The sequence below is a fragment of the Nicotiana attenuata genome, chromosome 7 (genome assembly GCF_001879085.1).
Source record: "Nicotiana attenuata strain UT chromosome 7, NIATTr2, whole genome shotgun sequence".
Classification (NCBI taxonomy): Eukaryota; Viridiplantae; Streptophyta; class Magnoliopsida; order Solanales; family Solanaceae; genus Nicotiana; species Nicotiana attenuata.
In genome coordinates, this window is record NC_031995.1 from 111,214,897 (window position 1) to 111,235,055 (window position 20,159).

Genomic DNA, 20,159 nt, shown 5'->3' on the forward strand with positions numbered 1-20,159 from the left:
AAACCCTATATTAAACAAAGGAGGCCGGCCAAGAACACCAGGGGGACATATTTTGGACACAAATTAGACCTAAGGAGGCGAGGAGACACTACTTTAGGGTTAGACAACACCCTTGGAGGCAAGAACACATTGGGAGCAAGGCGGAGAATTCTTCTACGAGTTTTTTCCTTCCTCTTCCTATTTTTTTCATTGTTGGTTATGACTTTTAGTATTGTAGTTTTACATACTATTATGAATAGCTAATTTGTTATCTAGAGTTTTGATAGAACCTTTTGTAGGATAAATTCTTGTTATGGTTTTTATATAATTGAGCCATAGCTTTTCTCTATTTGTTCAACTACGTTTATATTCTGGTTGATTGAAGATCTCTCAATTAGCTGTGCCTATTTAGTATGCATAACTCGGGAGAGAGTGCATATTTAGGTAATTGTTGAACAACACCACTCCCAGAGTATATGAGGGATCAATAACCGAGGGTTTAAAGGCGGGATTAGGGATAACGAAGCCTTGGGTGCGATCTGAAGTGAGCTGTATTAAAAGCCAGCTAGCATATCTCGGGAGAGTGCGTCTAGTAAATTGTCGTAATTACTCGGGAGAGAGTTACGGTAATAAGAGTGCTCATGATCGGTAGAGAATACTTAGGCGAAATTATAGAAGACATAGCGGGAAGGATTCCGACAATTGGGGAAATCATAACTCTAGACCTCCTTAATCTTTTCTCTAACCCTCAGTATTGTTAGTTGTTAATTTACTATTTTAATTTATTAGTTAATTAGTTAAACAGAAGAATCTTAATATCTATAAGTTAGGAATTGTTCAAGCTTGTCTTCTTGGTGATAGTGAACGGCTGTAGCTAAACCTTAGTTCTCTGTGGGATTCGACTCCGGACTTGTAAACCGGATTATATTTGCAACGACCGCATTGTCCTTTTTATAAGGCATAGTTGGGCGTGATCACTCACAATATAGAACTTTGCAAATATGGCTACAAAACTTCATGATATCAGACAAATTTCAAGCAATTCGATGCAATAGAATTTGAAAGTTGTAGTTCGAATGTGGAAAATCCCGGATTGCTTCAAGCCAGAAATACTATAGTCTATGCAGTTGATTTTACAAGATGCAAAGGTAACATATTTATAATTGCTTTTATTTTTTATATACTTCCTCTTTTCTGCTGCTATAGTTCATAAATTTTTCAAACTTTTCAAGTACATGAGAGTTTACAAGATACTTAAAATTGCTTTTATTTTTATATACTTCCTCTTCTCCGTTGCTATGGTTCATAAATTTTCAAAACTTTTCAAGTACATGAAAACGCAAGCGTAAAAGTATTTGCTTCGTACTCTTAATTCTCTTTCTATTTGTAACGTTACTTTCGCAATTCTTTATTAATCTATGGCAATCCTCAAATAGGTAGAACTATCTAATTGAAGTGATTATCTATTGTAATCTTATTTCTATTTCTGTTTTTGAACGTCTGATTGATAATTGTTTACTAATTTCCAGCACTAACAGATTATTACCAATATAATACATCCTAATAATTAATCTAAGAAAAAAATATTATGTTCCTCCTATATGTCAGTGAAACTGCTGCAAATTCTAAAAATATGCATGTTCTGCCAAAAAAATTTACAATATTTGCTGACAATTGTTTAGTCTCTGAAATTACTGCAAATTCTGAAAATATGCATATTTATCCTAAAAAATTTACACTTTTTGTTGACAATTTTTTACTAATTTCCAGCACTAACAACTTATTATCAATATAATACATCCTATTAATTAATTGAGTCTGTTTCTTTTGCAAATAGAAGCAACAAACAGTCCACCAATATGTGATAGTACTAACTGCTGCACCTTCTTAATGATATAGGTTGATGTGAATGGTGGTAATGTTGCTCCACTCTATAAATTTATGAAATAAAGCAAAGCTAGCAGCCATTCCCTTTGCTATGGTTGCTTTCCTTGCTCTAGAATTGCTAATGCAGAATATAGCTGATAAATCTTTCTCTCCATGTATCCCTGTAGAAGAACATCTAGAAATTGTTCTGGATTGCTTAAGCTCTAGATTGGCCTGGCTCTGCATTTTTTGCTGGAAACAATGAGTAAAATCCATACCAGTTATAGTTCTTTTTGAAGTTTTTGGTGCTTATGTGTTCTTTGACCGTGTGTATTCATTTGAATCTCATAAGTCATAAGGTTCAATTTAAGATGTTTAGCAGACTCGGTCATAAAGCATGCATTTAGTCCAGAAACTCTGTTGGTGTTGTTTGTTTTGTCCCTTAGTTATCCTGATTGTTACGCATTGCACTCCACCTTCTAGAAGTAAATCATAATTTTGACTCCATTCTGTTTCATATACGTTTTATATTGGAATATTTTTCAGGTCTGTTTGATTCTATACTTGACATTACATCTTTATATTTTATGACTAGCTTGGGTCAGTTTTAATACTTGAAGCATTTATCTGTGATTCCTCTGCATGGTTATAAAGCCCACATGTAGTATTCCTTTTAAATAAATAATAAAAACAACAACACAAACAACGCTAAAGTGTATCTTTAAATGACAAAACATGTGGCCAAGTTGATTCTTTGTTGCCTCACATGAAAATTCCAAAGAATCTGTCAAATCCCTGTTCATCCTCTGAAGCACATCTTAGTTTTGTTTAGTCCACATTACATATCATAGGTTTTGTGTTGTAATTCATGCAGTATTTATATGATTTCAGTTATATTATGCAGTTCTCATTGGATGTAAAGCGGCTTATTGGCAGGAGGTTTACTGATACATCTGTACAGGGTGACATGAAATTAAGGCCTACCTTGGCTCAACTGTCAAGAATGCCTTGGTGAATATGACTGCATTCTTCACATATCTATACATTATGATATGGAGATATTTACATCTAATTATTTAATAGGAGTTTAAGTATTTGCCCAGGTACGAGTTAGCCTTTGGAGCTGTTGATGAATCTATACTACTATTTATAAATACAGCATCTGCTACTACTGTTGATGCCAAGAATTCAAATTATAATTTGAAAGCTCTACCTTTGTTTTTGCTGATCTTATAGTCCCTTCCAATTGTCAATGTATAGGCTCAATACTAAAAAATTACAAATAATATTTTCTTTTCAAATATTATATTATATATTTTTCGCGCATCGCGCGGGTACGGATACTAGTTTTAGGAATAAGTTTTGACAACCACCAAAATTTTGAAGTACTAGAAATTCAACCACAATATTGAAAAATTACGATAATCCGTCAAGATTTGTGTCAAAATTATGATGATGACCAGATTTTTTACCAATGTGATCATTAGAATTTTGCCACAAATCATGACAATCGCCATAACTTGCTGAAATTCTGGCGAGCGTGCTTTAGAATATGAGGTCGAGCAATTTTTCCAAAAAAAAATTGTTATCGGAATAAAAAAATCAATAGTGACACAAAAATATCCTATTAGTATCCGTCTCCCTAAAACTTAATATAACTTATATATATATATATATATATATATATATATATATATATATATATATATCCCCTCTTTTACTCTCGAATGTGTTTAGTTTATTTTAATTCTATTCAACTTTCACAGATTTTTAGAACTCAGATCCATTAAATTATTTAGATTTAAAATTTGACGTGATGTTTTCTCAAATAAACTAACATTTAAACTATATTGTTACTATTATCTTTCACTACCACTAATATAATATGTAAGCTGATTTTAAATGTCATATCCAATCAATCACCGTCATATGAATCGAAATAAAACTCAAGGATATTACCTAATGATTAATAAAATGAGAGAAAAATTACGAGTTCTCATATTCAAATCCCAGTAAAAACAAAAAAATTAGGTATTCAAAGTTGCTCAATAACTATGCATAAAAAGTAATATGTATCCAGTGAAATAATTAAGTTACCAACTTGTCACAAATCAAATCCCACCAAAATCGTAATGGCTCCTAACTTCGATCCACTAGGCAAACCAACCAACATAACACATCTCAAATCGAATATCATTAGATAAATAAGGAAATAAAAATAAACTACCCAAGAACTGATGTTACAAGTTATGTGAAACTAAGAAATGGAATACAACTATGAAGGAAATACATGAATATACATAAACGAAAATATAAGTCATGAACAAAATGGTAACTTACAATTGGAACACTGGTACTTCTTCAATGCTAGCCTCGAATTCATGCAAGCTACCTAGACCCCACCGTCTACAAAGAAATGAAGTGGAATGCATTTTTTTAAAAAAAAGCGGCAATTTGGTGCATTAAGTGCTCGGTATGTGCGGGGTTCGGAGAAGGACCGAAATACAAGGGTCTACTGTACGCAGTTTTACCTTATAATTTTACAAGAGGATGTTTTCATAGCTCGATACCGTTACCTAGTGGTCACATGACTCGGGGAAATGGGATGCATACTATTTTTTTTTCAAAAAAGAATTTCTTTTAGGGAATAGAGAAGAAACATAACTAAAAGCCCCACCACCCTACCAATACCTTGGCACGTGCTTTGCAGTCTACACACACACTACAAAAAGAACCGAAACAATACCAAATTACTTTATACTATTCAGTTTTGGCTCTCTGTTCATCATATAATACTAATAGTTAGTTCCTTCATAGTCGAATCACAACAGCATAGAATAGCTAGCATATAAATTCTTCTGATCTTCATTTCCTTTGCATCTTTTGACTTTTCTTCTCTCTCTATAAAAATAAAGCTTCTCATTTTTCTCTGTAATTTTACACTATAAACCAAACCATGCATTCCAATCACTTACTTCTTGAAGAACCCATTAGAATGGCTTCCATTTTGGAGCCTTCCAAATCTGTAAGTCTCCTCTCCAAAAAAAATAATAACCATCTTTTTTCTAGATCTGTATTTTCATATGATCTGTATTTTTTTGTTTGTAGAGTTTTTTTCCTGCAATGACGAAGATTGTTGGAACATTGGGACCAAAATCTCGATCCGTTGAGGTTATTTCAGGTTGTCTGAAAGCCGGAATGTCTGGTAATTATCTTGAAACTCGTCAACTTTATTATTATGTTGTGATGAATGGTGTAAGATGTTGAGTATGGCTTGGTAGCTTTGACTCGAACCTTGTATATATGCTAAACGATTAAGTATAATTAATTAGATTTCCAACTCCTTAAATCAAATGGGCTGTGGTAAAATCCGGAACTTGAAATTTATTGTTTGTTGGATTTTCTTAGGTATGTTGTGATGAATGGTGTAAGATGTAGACTATGATTGAGTAGTTTCGGCTCGGACCCCGTATATATGTTGAAATAATGAGATTTCCAAATCAAATGGGCTGTGGTAGAATCCCGGAGTTGAAATTTTTATGTTTCTTAGATTTTCGTGGGTATGTTGTGATGAATGGTGTAACCGTGTAAGATGTAGATTATGACTTAGTAGTTTTGACTCGGACCCCATATATATGCATATGGTGAAAGATCCATTAAATAAGTAAGAATAATTAGATTTCCAACTCATTAAATCAATTGGGCTGTGGTAGACTAATGTTCAAATTTTGAAAGGGTTGTTTTTCATCGTTTAATTTTGTTGTATTTGTAGTGGCAAGATTTGACTTTTCGTTGGGTGATGCGGACTATCACCAGGAGACTTTGGAGAACTTGAAGGCTTCTATTAAGACTACCAAGAAGCTCTGTGCGGTATGTATGACCTTATAATGATGACTTGATGCGATTTTTGGTTTCTTTAGTTGTCCTTATCTTTGTAGAGGTGTTGATTTGATGAAGGTAAACAATATACTCCCTCTGTTCTAAAAGGAATGGTGGGGTTTGAACTAGAGGGTCAACGCATTTATTATTTCAGTGTGATGTCGAAATTAATTACTTGATTTTGTATAAGTTAAGATTTTTTTAATGCAGAAACTATATAAAGTCACAAGTTGATTAGATAAGAATATTTAAATATATTTGACATCATAAACTGCGTGATTCATCAAATAGTAGTAGTGTTTTTTTTTTTGATTGTTAGTAGTAGTGTTGTTAATTTTGAGAGGAAGGAAGTATTATCTTGCAATTGTGCTTAGTTATGGTTAAAATTTGTAGATCATGTACTCTCCCTCCTTAGTATGCATAGTCTTTAGATAAGGATTTAGTTACTATGTCTTGTGTCATTGGACATGTTGAGCATTGTCCAGTAATTTGACAAAGGGTATTTTGTTTTCATCTTGTCAGGTCATGCTAGATACTGCCGGTCCTGAGCTACAGGTTGTTAACAAAAGTGAGCAACCTATTTCATTAAAGGCAGATGCAACTGTTACTCTTACTCCTGATGAGGGACAGGAAGCATCTTCTGATGTGTTTCCAATCAATTTCGGCGGATTATCCAAGGTTCAGTTCCCATCTGTTGTCTTTGCTTTTCCCTTTACACCATAGTGTGTTTTGGTAAACATAAGAGTTTTTCTCCCAGAGGAAGTGAAAAAGAGCAAATTCAATGTGTATTTAATGGAGAGAACATAATCATATTGTGGACCGGGAGGGAGGAATGTACTTCATGATGCTAATTTATGAAGTTAATTTTGCTTGCAGGCAGTGAAGAAGGGAGACACCATTTTTATTGGTCAATACCTCTTCACAGGAAGTGAAACGACATCTGTGTGGCTGGAGGTATAACGTAAAAAGCGTACTTTATTTGCCTTAGTCGCCCTGTGTTTTATCTATCCTTGGGTTTAGCTAGTCCTTTTTATGTTTAAGTTGATCGATTAGTAGATTTTAAATATGTTAACAACAACAACAACAACAACAATGACCCAGTGTATTCCCACACAATTATTACATTTCTACTGCTCCAGTAAGAAAGCAGTATAAGGTTTGAATCCGCTGATTAAGAATTCAAATGTGGTTGCACAGGTAGATGAAGTGAAAGGGGATGATGTAGTTTGTGTGGTAAAGAACTCTGCCACATTAACCGGGTCATTGTTCACTCTACACGCTTCTCAGATTCATATTGATTTACCGACCCTCTCAGATAAAGATAAGGAGGTAAGTTGCTCAAACTTCAGAGAACTGATAAAACTCACCCTGTTATTACGTGTGCATATTCTGAAGTTCATGTTACACGCCCACATGGTTATGGAAAAATTTCTGCGAGACTTGGGGGTTGAGTAAATATGTTCGTCGATTGTTGGGACTTGGGCACTTATAGAAGTGTCAAATTTTCTCATCTATTTAATAGAAAATGTAATAGGGCTTTGTGTTTAGTTAGTCTGAATCAGATGAGTCTTACGATGGGTGTGATTCCTTCTTTAGTTAGGTAAACATGGGTTGATGGAAGCTACCAATATCTTTGTCTCATTATCTTCCCACTTTTTTTAGCAACATTCAGCCAATAGCTTTTATTTAAGCACAGTCAACAGTGTTTATACTCATCCCATATTCAAGATCCACATTGATTATCTTGCTTGTGACAAAATTATGTCCTTTTTTCTTGGAATAGAAAATTTATTTAAGCACAGTCAACAGTGTTTAGGGATTCCTTTTTATCTTCGGTATTTGTGCTATTGACTAATGTCAATGCAAGCATATTATCTTGGAGTTATGCCGAATTCCCTCCCTTAAGCTACTTAAATTTTCTATTTTCTGCATTGTTAATGGCTTTCTGCAGCGATCCTTTTTAAATCGATCGTGGTGTTTTTGGTATGTTAATTGAAACAGGTTATTAGCACTTGGGGTGCCCAAAACAAAATTGATTTTCTTTCATTATCATTTACCAGGCATGCTGAGGATGTGCGTGAGGTAATGATTGCACAATTTTATATCTATTTCCTTTTGTTGTTCAATTTTCTTGGATTCGTTAAACCACATTGATGATTCGCAATTATCATGTCATTGTTGATGGTTAGTGTTGAATTTGTGTGACAACCTCATCTAAAAGCTTAAGGTGCTATAGAGAGTATTTTATTTTTATTTTGTTGTATAGGTATGTAACACGCCCACACATATGTTTGATTCTTTTCTTTGGCCAGTATGTGGAAACATTTTTGTTTCTTAGTAGTGAGGCTCTAATCTTTGACTTCTGAACTTTCTGCTTTGATACCATGTTCATTTATGTGACCACCTCATCTAAACGCTAAACTGTGGAGAGAGGACAACATTATTTATTTATTTACGTTCGCAACAGTTTGAATACCAAATCAACCTCATTGGTATATTTTTCTTAAATTCAGGCGCGTGAATTCTTATCTAAGCTGGGTGATCTAGGCCAAACTCAGATCTTCGCCAAAATCGAAAGCGTCGAGGTTAGTTGGTAAACTATTATCTTCTGTCTGATCTTTTTCTTTTTCTTCTGGATAATTCTTTGTGAGATTGGTCGTTGAATTATCATGAAATAATCTGCAATGCTTGCAATTCACTTCTTTCATTGGGTGATACACATAGGGGTTGACACATTTTGATGAGATACTCCAAGAGGCTGATGGCATCATCCTTTCGCGTGGAAACCTTGGTATAGATCTCCCACCAGAGAAGGTAAGTTATCTTCTGCAAAATTCAGGCACTTTCTTTTGTAAATCATGTGTAAATATCTCAGAAAATTTTCATACCTGTTGGGGTTATATATTACGAGGCATGATTAAGTTAGATTTCTTGTAAGTGATCAGGAAAGTTTGTTCGTAAAACATTCTGTTCCATCTCTTGTGTGTAGCAAAGATGTTATGGAGTAGAGGATGACGACAAATAAGTAGATTTCCTATTAGGATTGTCATTTGGCTGATTTTTGAGTGTTATACAGGTGTTCTTGTTCCAGAAGGCTGCTGTTCACAAGTGTAACATGGCTGGGAAGCCTGCTGTGGTAACACGTGTTGTTGATAGTATGACTGACAATCTTAGGCCAACTCGTGCTGAAGCAACAGATGTAGCTAATGCTGTCTTGGATGGTAATCTTGCTGCCCATCTAAGTGGTTCTACTGTCCTTAATTACGTCCGAAGATTTGGGGTCCTTCTGTCATCTTTCATGCGACATCTTGTTAGTTTGTTTCTGACTTTCTGGAACTGACATTTAACATTTGTGCAGGAACTGATGCAATTCTTCTTGGTGCTGAGACTCTACGTGGATTATACCCAATTGAGACTATTTCTACTGTTGGAAGAATTTGTGCCGAGGTGATTTTCATTTTATCTTATCCTTTGTGCAAATTAAGAGAACCTGTGTATATCTGGTTTTCAAACATCACCTTTTAAAGAATCATGTTTAGAAGACCAGACTCACCACTTGCTTATCTTTTTTGGTCATGGATTTCTTGCATTCAATTTTGTGAGGTTGTTTTCAGCAGCATATTTACGGTTATCCTTATTTTGACTTGTTTAGCTTGGCCTTTCCAAAAGTCAGTTGCATATCCTGAAATCTATAATTGTGTCTGAGATTAATAATATGCTCAGTTGAATGATGTACTTTAATTCTTTTCTCCCCATGTAAGCCTTTTCTTTTCTCTTCTTAAATATCTTGTATCAGATTTGCGTTGCCTTTACATAGTGAAGAAACATTTGCTGTATCTCAGCAACATGTCTTTTTCTATTACAGAGTAGAGTGATCTAATAGTTTAATTTACTGTCAAGAGATCAGTAATTGGTTCGTTGACACTTTGATGTATCAAGAGATATTTCTCAGTATGGTTCTGACTCGTCAAAATTTATCGCATATTAGTAATTAGTGTATCTTCAGCATCACCTTTCGGGATGAGGGATACACTTAGTCCCACCCCCTCATAGTGTGGCTTTTACCACCTTCTGGCTTTCTGTTTCGGAGAGTAATACCTGTGGCCCTAATTAACAATCAAATTCCGTGCAGGCCGAGAAGGTTTTTAACCAAGATCTATATTTCAAGAAGACGGTCAAATTTGTTGGGGAGCCCATGACGCACCTGGAATCAATTGCTTCCTCTGCGGTATTGTTTTGAACACGACTCCCTTTCTTGGAATGAGGAGAGACTTCTGGAATTTTAATCACTTTCCTCTTTTTAGGTGCGGGCAGCGATTAAGGTGAAAGCATCAGTAATTATTTGTTTCACTTCATCTGGAAGGGCAGCACGGTAGTCTCTATGTTCCTTCTAGATTTCTTAGAATTTCTACTATCTATTTTCTTTATAAGAGCTGTAAATTGTCATTTTCATGTGCACAGATTGATAGCCAAATATAGGCCAACAATGCCAGTATTGTCTGTTGTAATTCCTCGACTCAAGACAAATCAATTGAAGTGGAGTTTCACCGGTGCATTTGAGGTATCCTCTTGACATCAAGTCTGTTCAAGAATCAAATTCAGCTCATGATGTTCAGATATCTTCATTGCATTTGATTGAGAATGACTATTCTTTTCCTCACAAAACATTTCTTATTGATATATGTCTGCTTCATTACTTATTATCGTTCAATTTTTATGAATGGATGATTTTCTGTAACATAAAATCCTTTTAGATAACAATAGAGAAGGTACTCCAATCAGTTTTTGTCTCGAGTTATGACTAAAGACATGATAATGTATTTTGTGATAACTGGTTGTATTTATTCTTAATTTTGCTGATGGTTGCTGTTACTTTTGTTGCTCTCTTTCTTTCATATGCATGCTATTGGTTCTTGCTGGTGGACGTGTTTGCTTAGTTATATTGATCTATACTTTTTGAATGTGTGGTTTTTTAGTTAGACTAACAAATAAACTTTCAAAATAGTATTTCAATGATTCATTAGTGTTTCAGTATTTCACTTGAAGTCAATTACTGATTTTACTATTTGCTTATACTTATTGGCCACCAAACAAGTATATGCAATTTCCCTATTGTTTTTATGACATTGAAGCTGACGGTTTTTTGTTTTTTTTCAACTTCTCCATACCCAGGCAAGGCAGTCTCTTATTGTTAGAGGTCTCTTCCCAATGCTTGCTGATCCTCGACATCCTGTAAGTCTCGTCATCTTGGTGTTCCATATTTTCTGTTTGCATCTATGTTGCTCGGACTCTCCAAAAATATTGCCGCAACCATGTCGAATCCTCAAAAAAATGCACTACTTTGGAGGATCCGACACGCCCCCAGCAACATTTTTTAAGAGTCCGAGCAACATAGGTTTGCATTACCTTTGCGTTTATTTGGTTTAGAGATGACCTCAGCATGGCAATATTTGCTTACATTATAGTCTTCTTAGTTAGAATATTTGTTCTTAGTTGTCCTTGGGCTGTTGTATGGCTCTTTTCATCCAAATCCCAGAGAGATTGCCTAATTTTTAGAACTGAAAAACACTCCAGTTATTGCATCCCATGTTTTCCTTCGAGTATTATGAACATGAAAGAAGGGGAGCCTTGGAGCAACGGTCAAGTTCTTTCTGTGTGACGTATGCTTGCGTCGGGGTAGGTTGCCTACATCACACCCCCTTGAGGTCGGGCCCTGGAACGCTGGATGCTTTGTATACCGGGCTGCCCTTTTTATTTATTTATTATGAACATTAAACATGCTTCTGTCATTGAACAACTGAATCTGCTTCTTTTATTTCCATCATGTCGATCTCGATTAATTCTTCTTGTTTCCACTGGGCCTAACCAAGCTACTTATTCTTTCCATAGGCCGAGTCTACAAACGCATCAAATGAGTCGGTTCTGAAAGTTGCTCTTGATCATGGGAAGGCCTCAGGAGTTGTAAAGTCCCACGATCGAGTGGTCATTTGCCAGAAAGTTGGAGATGCATCAGTGGTTAAGATTATTGAGCTCGAAGATTAATGCGTTAGGCTTAATTATCCTCCTTTTTTGGATGTGATATCTTATTGTTGTATGTTGGGCAATTCTTGTTGAAAGAAATTGCAGTAGTTGAAAACATCATAATTATTTTGGTGGTGGTTCTTCCCTAATATCAGGTATAGGAGTCATGTTCATTTGTCCTCTCCCCTGTGTTATGGAGATGTTCATGTTCTATTTGGAGCTTATTCTCCTGCAGAAACTTGATTAATGTTGAGATATTAGTAATAAATTTGTTGCAAGTGTGTTTTCATTCACGTCGCTTTGACAACAAAAACAAACCCAGTGTAATCCCACAAGCGAGGTTTGAGGAGGGTAGTATGTACGCAAACTTTACCTTTACCTTGTTAAGATGGAGAGGTTGTTTCCGACATACAATAGTACTAAAGCTCTAGGTATAAGAAAATACTAGGATAATAGTAACACTACAGGAATGGAACAGAAATACACTCGACTACCTACTAACAATACTGTGGTCGATATTTTGTCTTAAGTATGACTGTATACTATGTTTTACTTCCCACACCCTCATTTGTATATGATTACTATGTTAATGATCCTTCAAATTAGGAACTGATAAGAAGGTCACATTTTATATCAGCTAGTTAATATATAAAATATGTCTTTTGTAGCCAAAAAAAAAAAAAAAAAAAAAAAATCAAAAAATTATTGTTCCTTTCATTCAAAAAGGACAATCATAATTTTAGATTCGGAACTCTGGTTTTCTTAGCTTATAAGAAAAACTCGCATTAAATTACTTGCATATCATATAATTGCATATTGAGAGACAAAAATTAATCGGCTAGTCATATATTTCTGTTTTAAATTGATGTTAGTACGTTTAGCATCAACAACAACAATAATATACTCGGTGTGATCCCACAAGTGGAGTCTGAGGAGGATAGAATGCACGCATACCTTACTCCTACCTTGCGTGAGGTAGACGTTTAGCTTAGGTCTATTATATACATTAGGATATTTTATTTTTAGTTTTTTCAGACTTATATGCCACATAAAATATAGAGAAACTAAAATTTAAAAATATTTGAGTGAGAGAACTTAAATGAAACATGGACAATGATAATTTTTACTGTAGATCTCACCTTGCTCGACTAGTTTATTGAATCAATAAGATTTATATGTAGTAATATATATGTACAACATGGGCTAGATCGGGTAAAACTTGAAAAATATGGGCCATTTTTTGTTATAGTGTGAAGTCATGTGTATTTTCTTGTAATTCTTTCCTTATTGAATCAAGAAGATCTATAATAAATACACAACGATGAGGATGCCACAAGAAGCGCCCATGGCCTAATGGATAAGGCGCTTGACTTCTAATCAAGCGATTGTGGGTTCGAGTCCCACTGGGCGTGCTTCCATTTTTATTTTCTCTATTAAAAAAATTAATGTCAGTCCACTTTGTAAAATATCAAAATAAACCTATTAACGTTATACAGAAACCGTCATAGTCTGCAAAATTATATCTTTATAGCATTTTTAGTTAGTGGTTCATTACCTTGATTTGATGACTAATACAACTTCTCTTCGCCTATCTTTATTTGGTGATAAATTATAATGTAGTAGTTGTACATCATGGATACTTCCCCGGTGAACACCTAATACCGGGTGCGGCCTTTCCCCGAACGTTGCGTGAACACTGGATGTACCTTTCGCCGAACTCTAGGTGCACACTGAATGACTCGTACACCCCCGAACTCTTACGGGTGCAGCCCTTTCCCGAACGTTGCGTGAATAATGGATGTTGCCGGATGCGACCTTTCCCCGAACTCTGGGTGAACACAAATGACTCGTACACCCCCGAACTCCGGGTGAACACCGAATGACTCGTACACCCCCGAACTCCGGGTGAACATCGAATGACTCGTACACCGGGCTGCCCGTGGTAGCTATACTACGGACAACTCAAGTATCATGACTCTCTAACACCCACCACCCACCCACCACCCTCTCCTCCCAACCCCCCAAAAGAAGAAAACAAAACAAGACAAAACAAATGAACCAACAAAATGAAGATGAATCCAAGAAAACAAAAAATGTGATTCATATAGATGAAAGTAAAAACAGAACAGACTAGGAACTTGATATTTCAAGACTATGTAGAAGCTAGATTCAAGTTTTCTTCAAACTTAGATTTTACATCAAAAACTTGATTCAAGATTAAAATTTAGAAAGAAAAAGAAAAGGCAAAAGCAAATATTTATCTACACATTGTATCTAATCTGCTGCTGCTAATATTGTTACACTTTTTCATCCTGTTACAGAAGAAGGGTCACCATTTCTATTATGATTCTGATGAAAATCAAGAAGCTCAAGCTCTTTTTTCCTAAGTAAAAGCACCATTCTTTCATTCTCCAATTTTTTCCTCTCATTTATAAGCTTCTCCTTTTCCATTTCCCTTTCCTTTTTACTTGTAAATTTCTCCCATTTCAACCTTTGCTTTTGTAGCTCAAATGCTTGACATAAATAGCCAACATGTTGTTCCTCCAATTGTACCATTCTAGTTTTCAACCATTGTCTCTTCTCAACTGAACTCCTCCCTCCATCTTGAATTACATTAGCTAATTCACTACTCAATTGTTGTACCATTGGTGATAAAGAACCCGAATTTCGTTGCCTCTTTCTTGATCTTTCATCCATGTCATCGTCGTATTCGTTGACATGGTTATGATGGTGTTCATGTCTTCCTCTTGCACCACTCACCTCCTCATCGTCGTCCTCCTCCTCATCTTCATCCTCGTCCTCCTCATCTTCATCTTGATCATCGTCTGCGCTTTTCCCTTTAGCCATTTTAGTCCCTTCTTCTAAATGGACCTCAATTCTTGCATTTTCGGACGAATGCAAACACCTCTTCTGAGTTTGAGTATTAGCCTCAACAGCCACTTCTGTCGAAAGTTGAACATTTCCACTACCACCGCCAGTACTAGTGTTATTATGACCACAACTATTATGATAAGCACACATTTCCCTAAAAAACAAGTGCTTAGAATTCAACAATTTCTTAACTTCTTCTTTCAATTTTTGTGTCAACTGATCCATTGTTTCAAGCAAATTTTGATTCTCCACAACTCTACAAGCTGTCCCTTTTCCAAGAATATCATTAACCCTTTTATACCTCTTATTCAAATCATTGAATTTATCTTCACATTGTTGTGGTGATACATAAAATCCCCTCTCCATCATTGCTCTTGAAACTGATTTCCACTTTCCTTTTTTTTGTAAAACCCCTACACTACCACCACCTTTTTTCTTACTATTATTAGTATCATTATTATTATTATTTACTTCAGAACCAACTTCATCACCAATATAATAAACAACCATAATTAATAACCTTACCATATTATCAGTCCACTTCATTCTTTGCCAAGGACAAGTTTTATTCCTCTTCCCATCTTCAACACTGTTGTTATCATCTTCATCACTAAATGTCAAGCTTTGATTTTTAGCCTTGTTACCAAATGGCAAACCTTGTCTCAAAGATTGCTGTTGCTGTTGTTGGTTTTCAGTTTCTTGATGTCCATAGGAAACTATAGGGTGGGGTGGGGGTGGGGGTTGGAGGTGGGTGGGGTGTTGTTGTTGTTGTTGCATGTGGTGAGGATTTTGTTGAGGGATTTGATGGTGTAGTGACATTTCTAGTCCTAACATACCAGGACCAATATTTGAATATATACTACCAGAATCCATCAAAATAATTAAAAAAAATCAAAATCTTGCAAACCCCACTAAGCAAAATTCTATGATATCACTTCAAAATTCAAATGGACAAGAAAAATAGATGGGACCAAAACCAGAAGGAAAAATAAAGTACCTCAAAACCCAAGAATTAAAAGGCTAAAATGAGAGAAGGTTAAGTAAACATCACAATGTACCAAGACTTCTTTTTGCACTGAACAAAAGTTAAAAACTTTGAAGAAAAAGCTGGCTAAAAGTGCAAGAAAGAAAGAAAGAATTGGTTAGTTGTTTTTTTTGAGGGTGGAATATACTGTGAATGGATTTGTATGAGGGGTTTATACAAAGAATGAGCAGCTGGTTTTGTGTTGGATAAATTAAACTGCCCATGGTTTTCTTGAAATTGTCAGCTAAAATTTTGTAGGTGGGTTTTAAAGAGAAGGAATCCACAGGATTTTGCAAAACTGTCCACCTTTTTTTATAGTGTTTTCTTTGACCTTACTTTTTTATAGTGTTTTTTTGTTATGTGTTTAATTTATAGCCATTAGATGAGGAGGTGAGTTAAGTGATGGAGGGGTAAAATTGGGAATTAGATTAGTTAGGCAGTTGGAATCTGAAAAAGGGAATTTGACCTTATTATCAGAGATGTACAACTTGTAATGCAGAATGTACCAAAAATCTATAGTAGGTGGTTTTATAGGGTTCTTTACTTACCATAGGTGGTTTTCTTAGGTGGGATTCTGAGAAGGCGATCAACATGTGGGACCCACTAGATGAGATATTTCTTGTTGGATTTTTGGGCTTGGGACGAGTGTTGGTACCCAAGTCTGAGTAGGCCCATGATTTTGCTGTCAATTTCAAACTTAAGTCCAAGTCATTAGAGTTTTAAGGGCTTTTTTTGGATGGAGAATTGGGCCTAAAGCTGATAGTCCAGCTTGAACCATTAATGGCATTGGAGTAACACTTGCAAATCGGGGATTTTGCATCTATATCCGTTTTTTGGGTCACGTTTTAACTTGTGTCCGCTTTGAAAAAAAATTGCAAGCGTACCCACTTTTTCGCGTAACTTCAGCATACGGGGCTGAAGTAGCAAAGGCAATCACGCAAAACTTCAGCATTCTAGTAGACGGGCCTGAAGTAGCAAGTGTGATGAACCAAGTGTGCTGAAGTTTTTGTTTGTAATTGCTGAACTTAAGCATAGTAGCTGAAGTTTTTGTTTGTAATTGCTGAACTTAAGCATAGTAGCTGAAGTTTTGTTCTCTATTTGCTGAAGTTTTTGTTTGTAATTGCTGAACTTAAGCATAGTAGCTGAAGTTTTGTTCTCTATTTGCTGAAGTTTTTGTTTGTAATTGCACTAAATAAGCTGAAGTTTTTTTGTCCTGGATTCATTAGTTTTGTCATTAAGCTTTTTCAAAAACTTCAGCAGAAGATGCTGAAGTTATTTAGTTCATTTATAAAAACTTCAGCACTAAATAAGCTGAAGTTTTTTTGTCCTGGATAAGCTTTTCAAAAAACGTCAGCAGATGAAGTTATTTAGCTCATTTGTAAAAACTTCAGCACTAAAAGCTGAAGTTTTTTGGTCCTGAATTCATTAATTTTGTCATAAAGCTTTTTCAAAAACTTCAGCAGAAGATGCTGAAGTTATTTAGTTCATTTGTAAAAACTTCAGCACGATATAAGCTGAAGTTTTTTAAAAAGCTTTCTAACATACTAGATAAATAATCAGATTGCCAACATTATCTAAATCATAAAGTTTGGAAACAGTAAACATGAAAATAGTAGAATTATCATTGTCTACTAACTTACGTACGTGGAAATATTCACAGTTTATTGTCTACTAAATTATGTAATTATTTATAATTTATTTTTAAATAATCTGATAAACATATTTATGGCAATCATCCCATGAACTGAAGTTTTATAGCAGCACCAACAGCAGCAGAAGAAAGAAGAAGAAGAAGAAGAAGAAGAAGAAGAAGAAAACGAAGGAGGAGAAGGAGGAGGAGAAAGGGGGCCGAAGTTGTTTAAAAAGTGGGTACAAGTTAAAACTTTTTTAAATAATGGATATAGGTTAAATGGGGGCGACCAAGGGCGCCCCGTGCAATTTTTACTTGCAAATCGCCTGAGGCTCACGTGTGGGGCTTGCTCCTGGGAGTAAAACTTGTAAAATGCATGAGGTTCACGTGTGGGGCCCGCCCCTAGGAGTAACACTTGCAAAACACTTGAGGCTCACGTGTAGGGTTTTGTTTTGGGAGGCTTACGCCTCAAGCGTCCAAGTGCATGCTTTAAATATGCCTAACCCTTTATACTTGAGGGTTGCTCAATAATTCTTACCTTTTGTTAAATTTCCTAGAATTTTATTTTTTATTTTTTAATTTTCTTATGCAACTTGAATTACACAACTACGTACACGGAATATGACGGATCACGATTTTTGATTTATGAACGTCGATTACTTGTGCACTCGCTATTAATTAGTCATCTATCCTTAGGTTGTTTGGCTTAAACTTTGTTTAAACGTTTTAAGTGTAGTTACATGTAGGTACATTAGATTAGTATATGCTACTCATGTTTTTTTTATCAGGCAGTATAATCTATGATTAGGTTAGATTAATTAATCTTTGGTTTCCTTTAAACTAATATTTAGTCTTTTAGGTCAAGTATGTTTAGTGTTTAGTCTAGTCTCGTTGCTGCGTTTTTGTATTAAATTGTTTGCTTAGCCTTAAATAAAGAAATCGATTTGTTTATGATTAGGTTTAAGCTCTGGTTTTCAGGTTTAGTAGTTCTAGTTTTGTCTATGTTTAAGCTAATTAGTTTAGGCTTAACTACATGTTTTATTTGTTTATAGTCATTAGATTCTTTTGTTAGTTTAATGGTTCAAGTCTAGTTATCTGATTTTGCACCTTCCAGTTTGAAGCAATAGTTTAGTTTGATATTGGTTTGTAAGGATAGTAGAAGGTACTTGAGTGTAGGGCCTTTGTTAGTTTGGTTTTACTGTTCGGGACTGCTGCGAGTGCAATACTCCAAAATTCTGTCCACAGTTGGTAGGGAAAACTGTTTCTTGGGTAGATTTTTGGTTTTGGACAGATTTTCTGTCAAAAAAGCTATCATTTTGACAGATTTTTGGTAAAACAAAAATCTGCCCCAGCCCTCCTCTCCTATAAAGGGGAGGTCTTTCCATATCATTTGGGAGATAGTCTGAACATCCTGGACACTCAAAAAAAGAACACAAAAATAATAGAGAGTTTGAGAGTTTTTTTTAAGTGAGTATCTGGGAGAAAAGAATACTTAAAAAATACAAAGGTCTTTGACGTGAGTCTCTAGTCTCTCCTTTCCTTGAAAGTCTGTGTAACAACCCGACCGGTCGTTTTGAGCTCTAGCGCGTCGCTCAGCAGTTTGGTCCATGAGCAGCTTCACTTCAGGTATGTCTCTATGCTCGTTCGAGGACGAACGAATGTTTAAGTGTAGGAGGATGTGACGACCCGGCCGATCGTCTTAAGAATTAATGCCCCGATCCCCTATTAACTATTTTCCCCGGGTTTATTTCTGCTATTTTGAATTGCCGGGACGTTCGGTTTTGAGTTTCGGGAGTTTTGGGACACTTAGTTCCCAAATGAGAGCTTAAGTGTTGGAAAGTTGACCGTAGTCGGAACAGTGTGAAGATGGCCTTGGAATTGAAATCCGAGGGTTTCGTTAGCTCTGTTAGGTACTTTTGGATTTAGGGGCGTGGTCGGATTGTGTTTTGGAGGTCCATAGCTAATTTAGGCTTGAAATGTCGAAAGGTCGAATTTTGAAGTTTCCGGTTCGATAGTGAGTTTTTGATCCGAGGATCGGAATGGAATTCCGAGAGTTATTGTAGTTTCGTTATGTCATTTGGGACGTGTGTGCAAAATTTTAGGTCATTCGGACGTGGTTTGATAGACTTTTTGACGAAAGCGTATTTTGAGAAATTTTGGAGTTCTTAGGCTTAAATCCACAGTCAATTCGAGGTTTCGATGTTGCTTTAGGTGTTTTAAGGATTGGTACAAGTTTGGGTAGTGTTTTGTGACTTGTTGGTGCCTTTGGTTGAGGTCCCGGGGGGCCTCGGGGTGAATTCGAATGGCTGACGGAGGAAAATTTGGAGTTTAAGTTGCAGCTTCAGCTGCTGGTGCTGTCATAACTGCACCTGCGGTTTGGGTTCCGCAGGTGCGGCGCTGCAGAAGCGGCTAAGCGGCCGCGGAAGCGAAATTTTGGCCATCTCTTCAGAAACCGCAGATGCGGTATATTTTCCGCAGAAGCGGGACCGCATATGCGATGTTTTTCCGCAGAAGCGGGACCGCAGATGCGGTATATTTTCTGCAGAAGCGGGACCGTAGATGTGGTCCCAGGACCGCAGATGCGAAAACTGGTGGGCATTATTTTAAAAGAGGTTCCGCGACTTGGGGGTTTATTTCCACCATTTCTAATCGTTTTTGGAGCTCTTTGACGGGGATAGAAGAAGGATTCGAGGGGAAACGCTTGGAGGTAAGATTCTTGGTCTTAAAACTCGTTTCTAATGTGAAATCTACCTAGTAAATCATGGAATTTAGACCAACAATTGAAGAATTAGGGTTTGGGATTTAAGAGACTTTATATGAGAATTTGAGGGGTCAATTGAACTCCGATTTTTTGTGTTCTTGTTATGCATAGACTCGTGAGAGTATGAG

At 35.9% G+C, this 20,159-nt stretch overlaps 2 protein-coding genes and 1 non-coding gene across 4 annotated transcripts; 2 read left to right on the forward strand and 1 right to left on the reverse strand.

Moving 5' to 3' along the window:
* LOC109229714 (pyruvate kinase 1, cytosolic-like) lies at window positions 4,604-12,038 on the forward strand. 2 transcript variants are annotated; one of them, XM_019395246.1, is made up of 16 exons: window positions 4,604-4,870; window positions 4,954-5,050; window positions 5,618-5,715; window positions 6,247-6,402; window positions 6,601-6,678; window positions 6,922-7,053; window positions 7,726-7,806; window positions 8,238-8,309; window positions 8,449-8,538; window positions 8,801-8,945; window positions 9,083-9,171; window positions 9,857-9,952; window positions 10,029-10,096; window positions 10,186-10,285; window positions 10,891-10,956; window positions 11,614-12,038. In XM_019395246.1, exons 1-16 carry the CDS (start codon window positions 4,802-4,804, stop codon window positions 11,764-11,766), a joined length of 1,590 nt encoding a protein of 529 aa, XP_019250791.1. In that variant the 5' UTR covers window positions 4,604-4,801; the 3' UTR covers window positions 11,767-12,038. The 2 variants fall into 2 exon arrangements, with proteins under 2 accessions (XP_019250791.1, XP_019250792.1); XM_019395247.1 differs by having other exon boundaries at window positions 10,897-10,956.
* On the forward strand, window positions 13,085-13,157 carry TRNAR-UCU. Its single transcript has one exon. It is a non-coding gene; the product is annotated as a tRNA-Arg (tRNA).
* Window positions 13,863-15,910, reverse strand: LOC109229715 (uncharacterized protein DDB_G0284311). Its single transcript, XM_019395249.1, has one exon. The coding sequence runs from the start codon at window positions 15,487-15,489 to the stop codon at window positions 14,053-14,055; it is 1,437 nt and encodes a 478-aa protein (XP_019250794.1). The 5' UTR covers window positions 15,490-15,910; the 3' UTR covers window positions 13,863-14,052.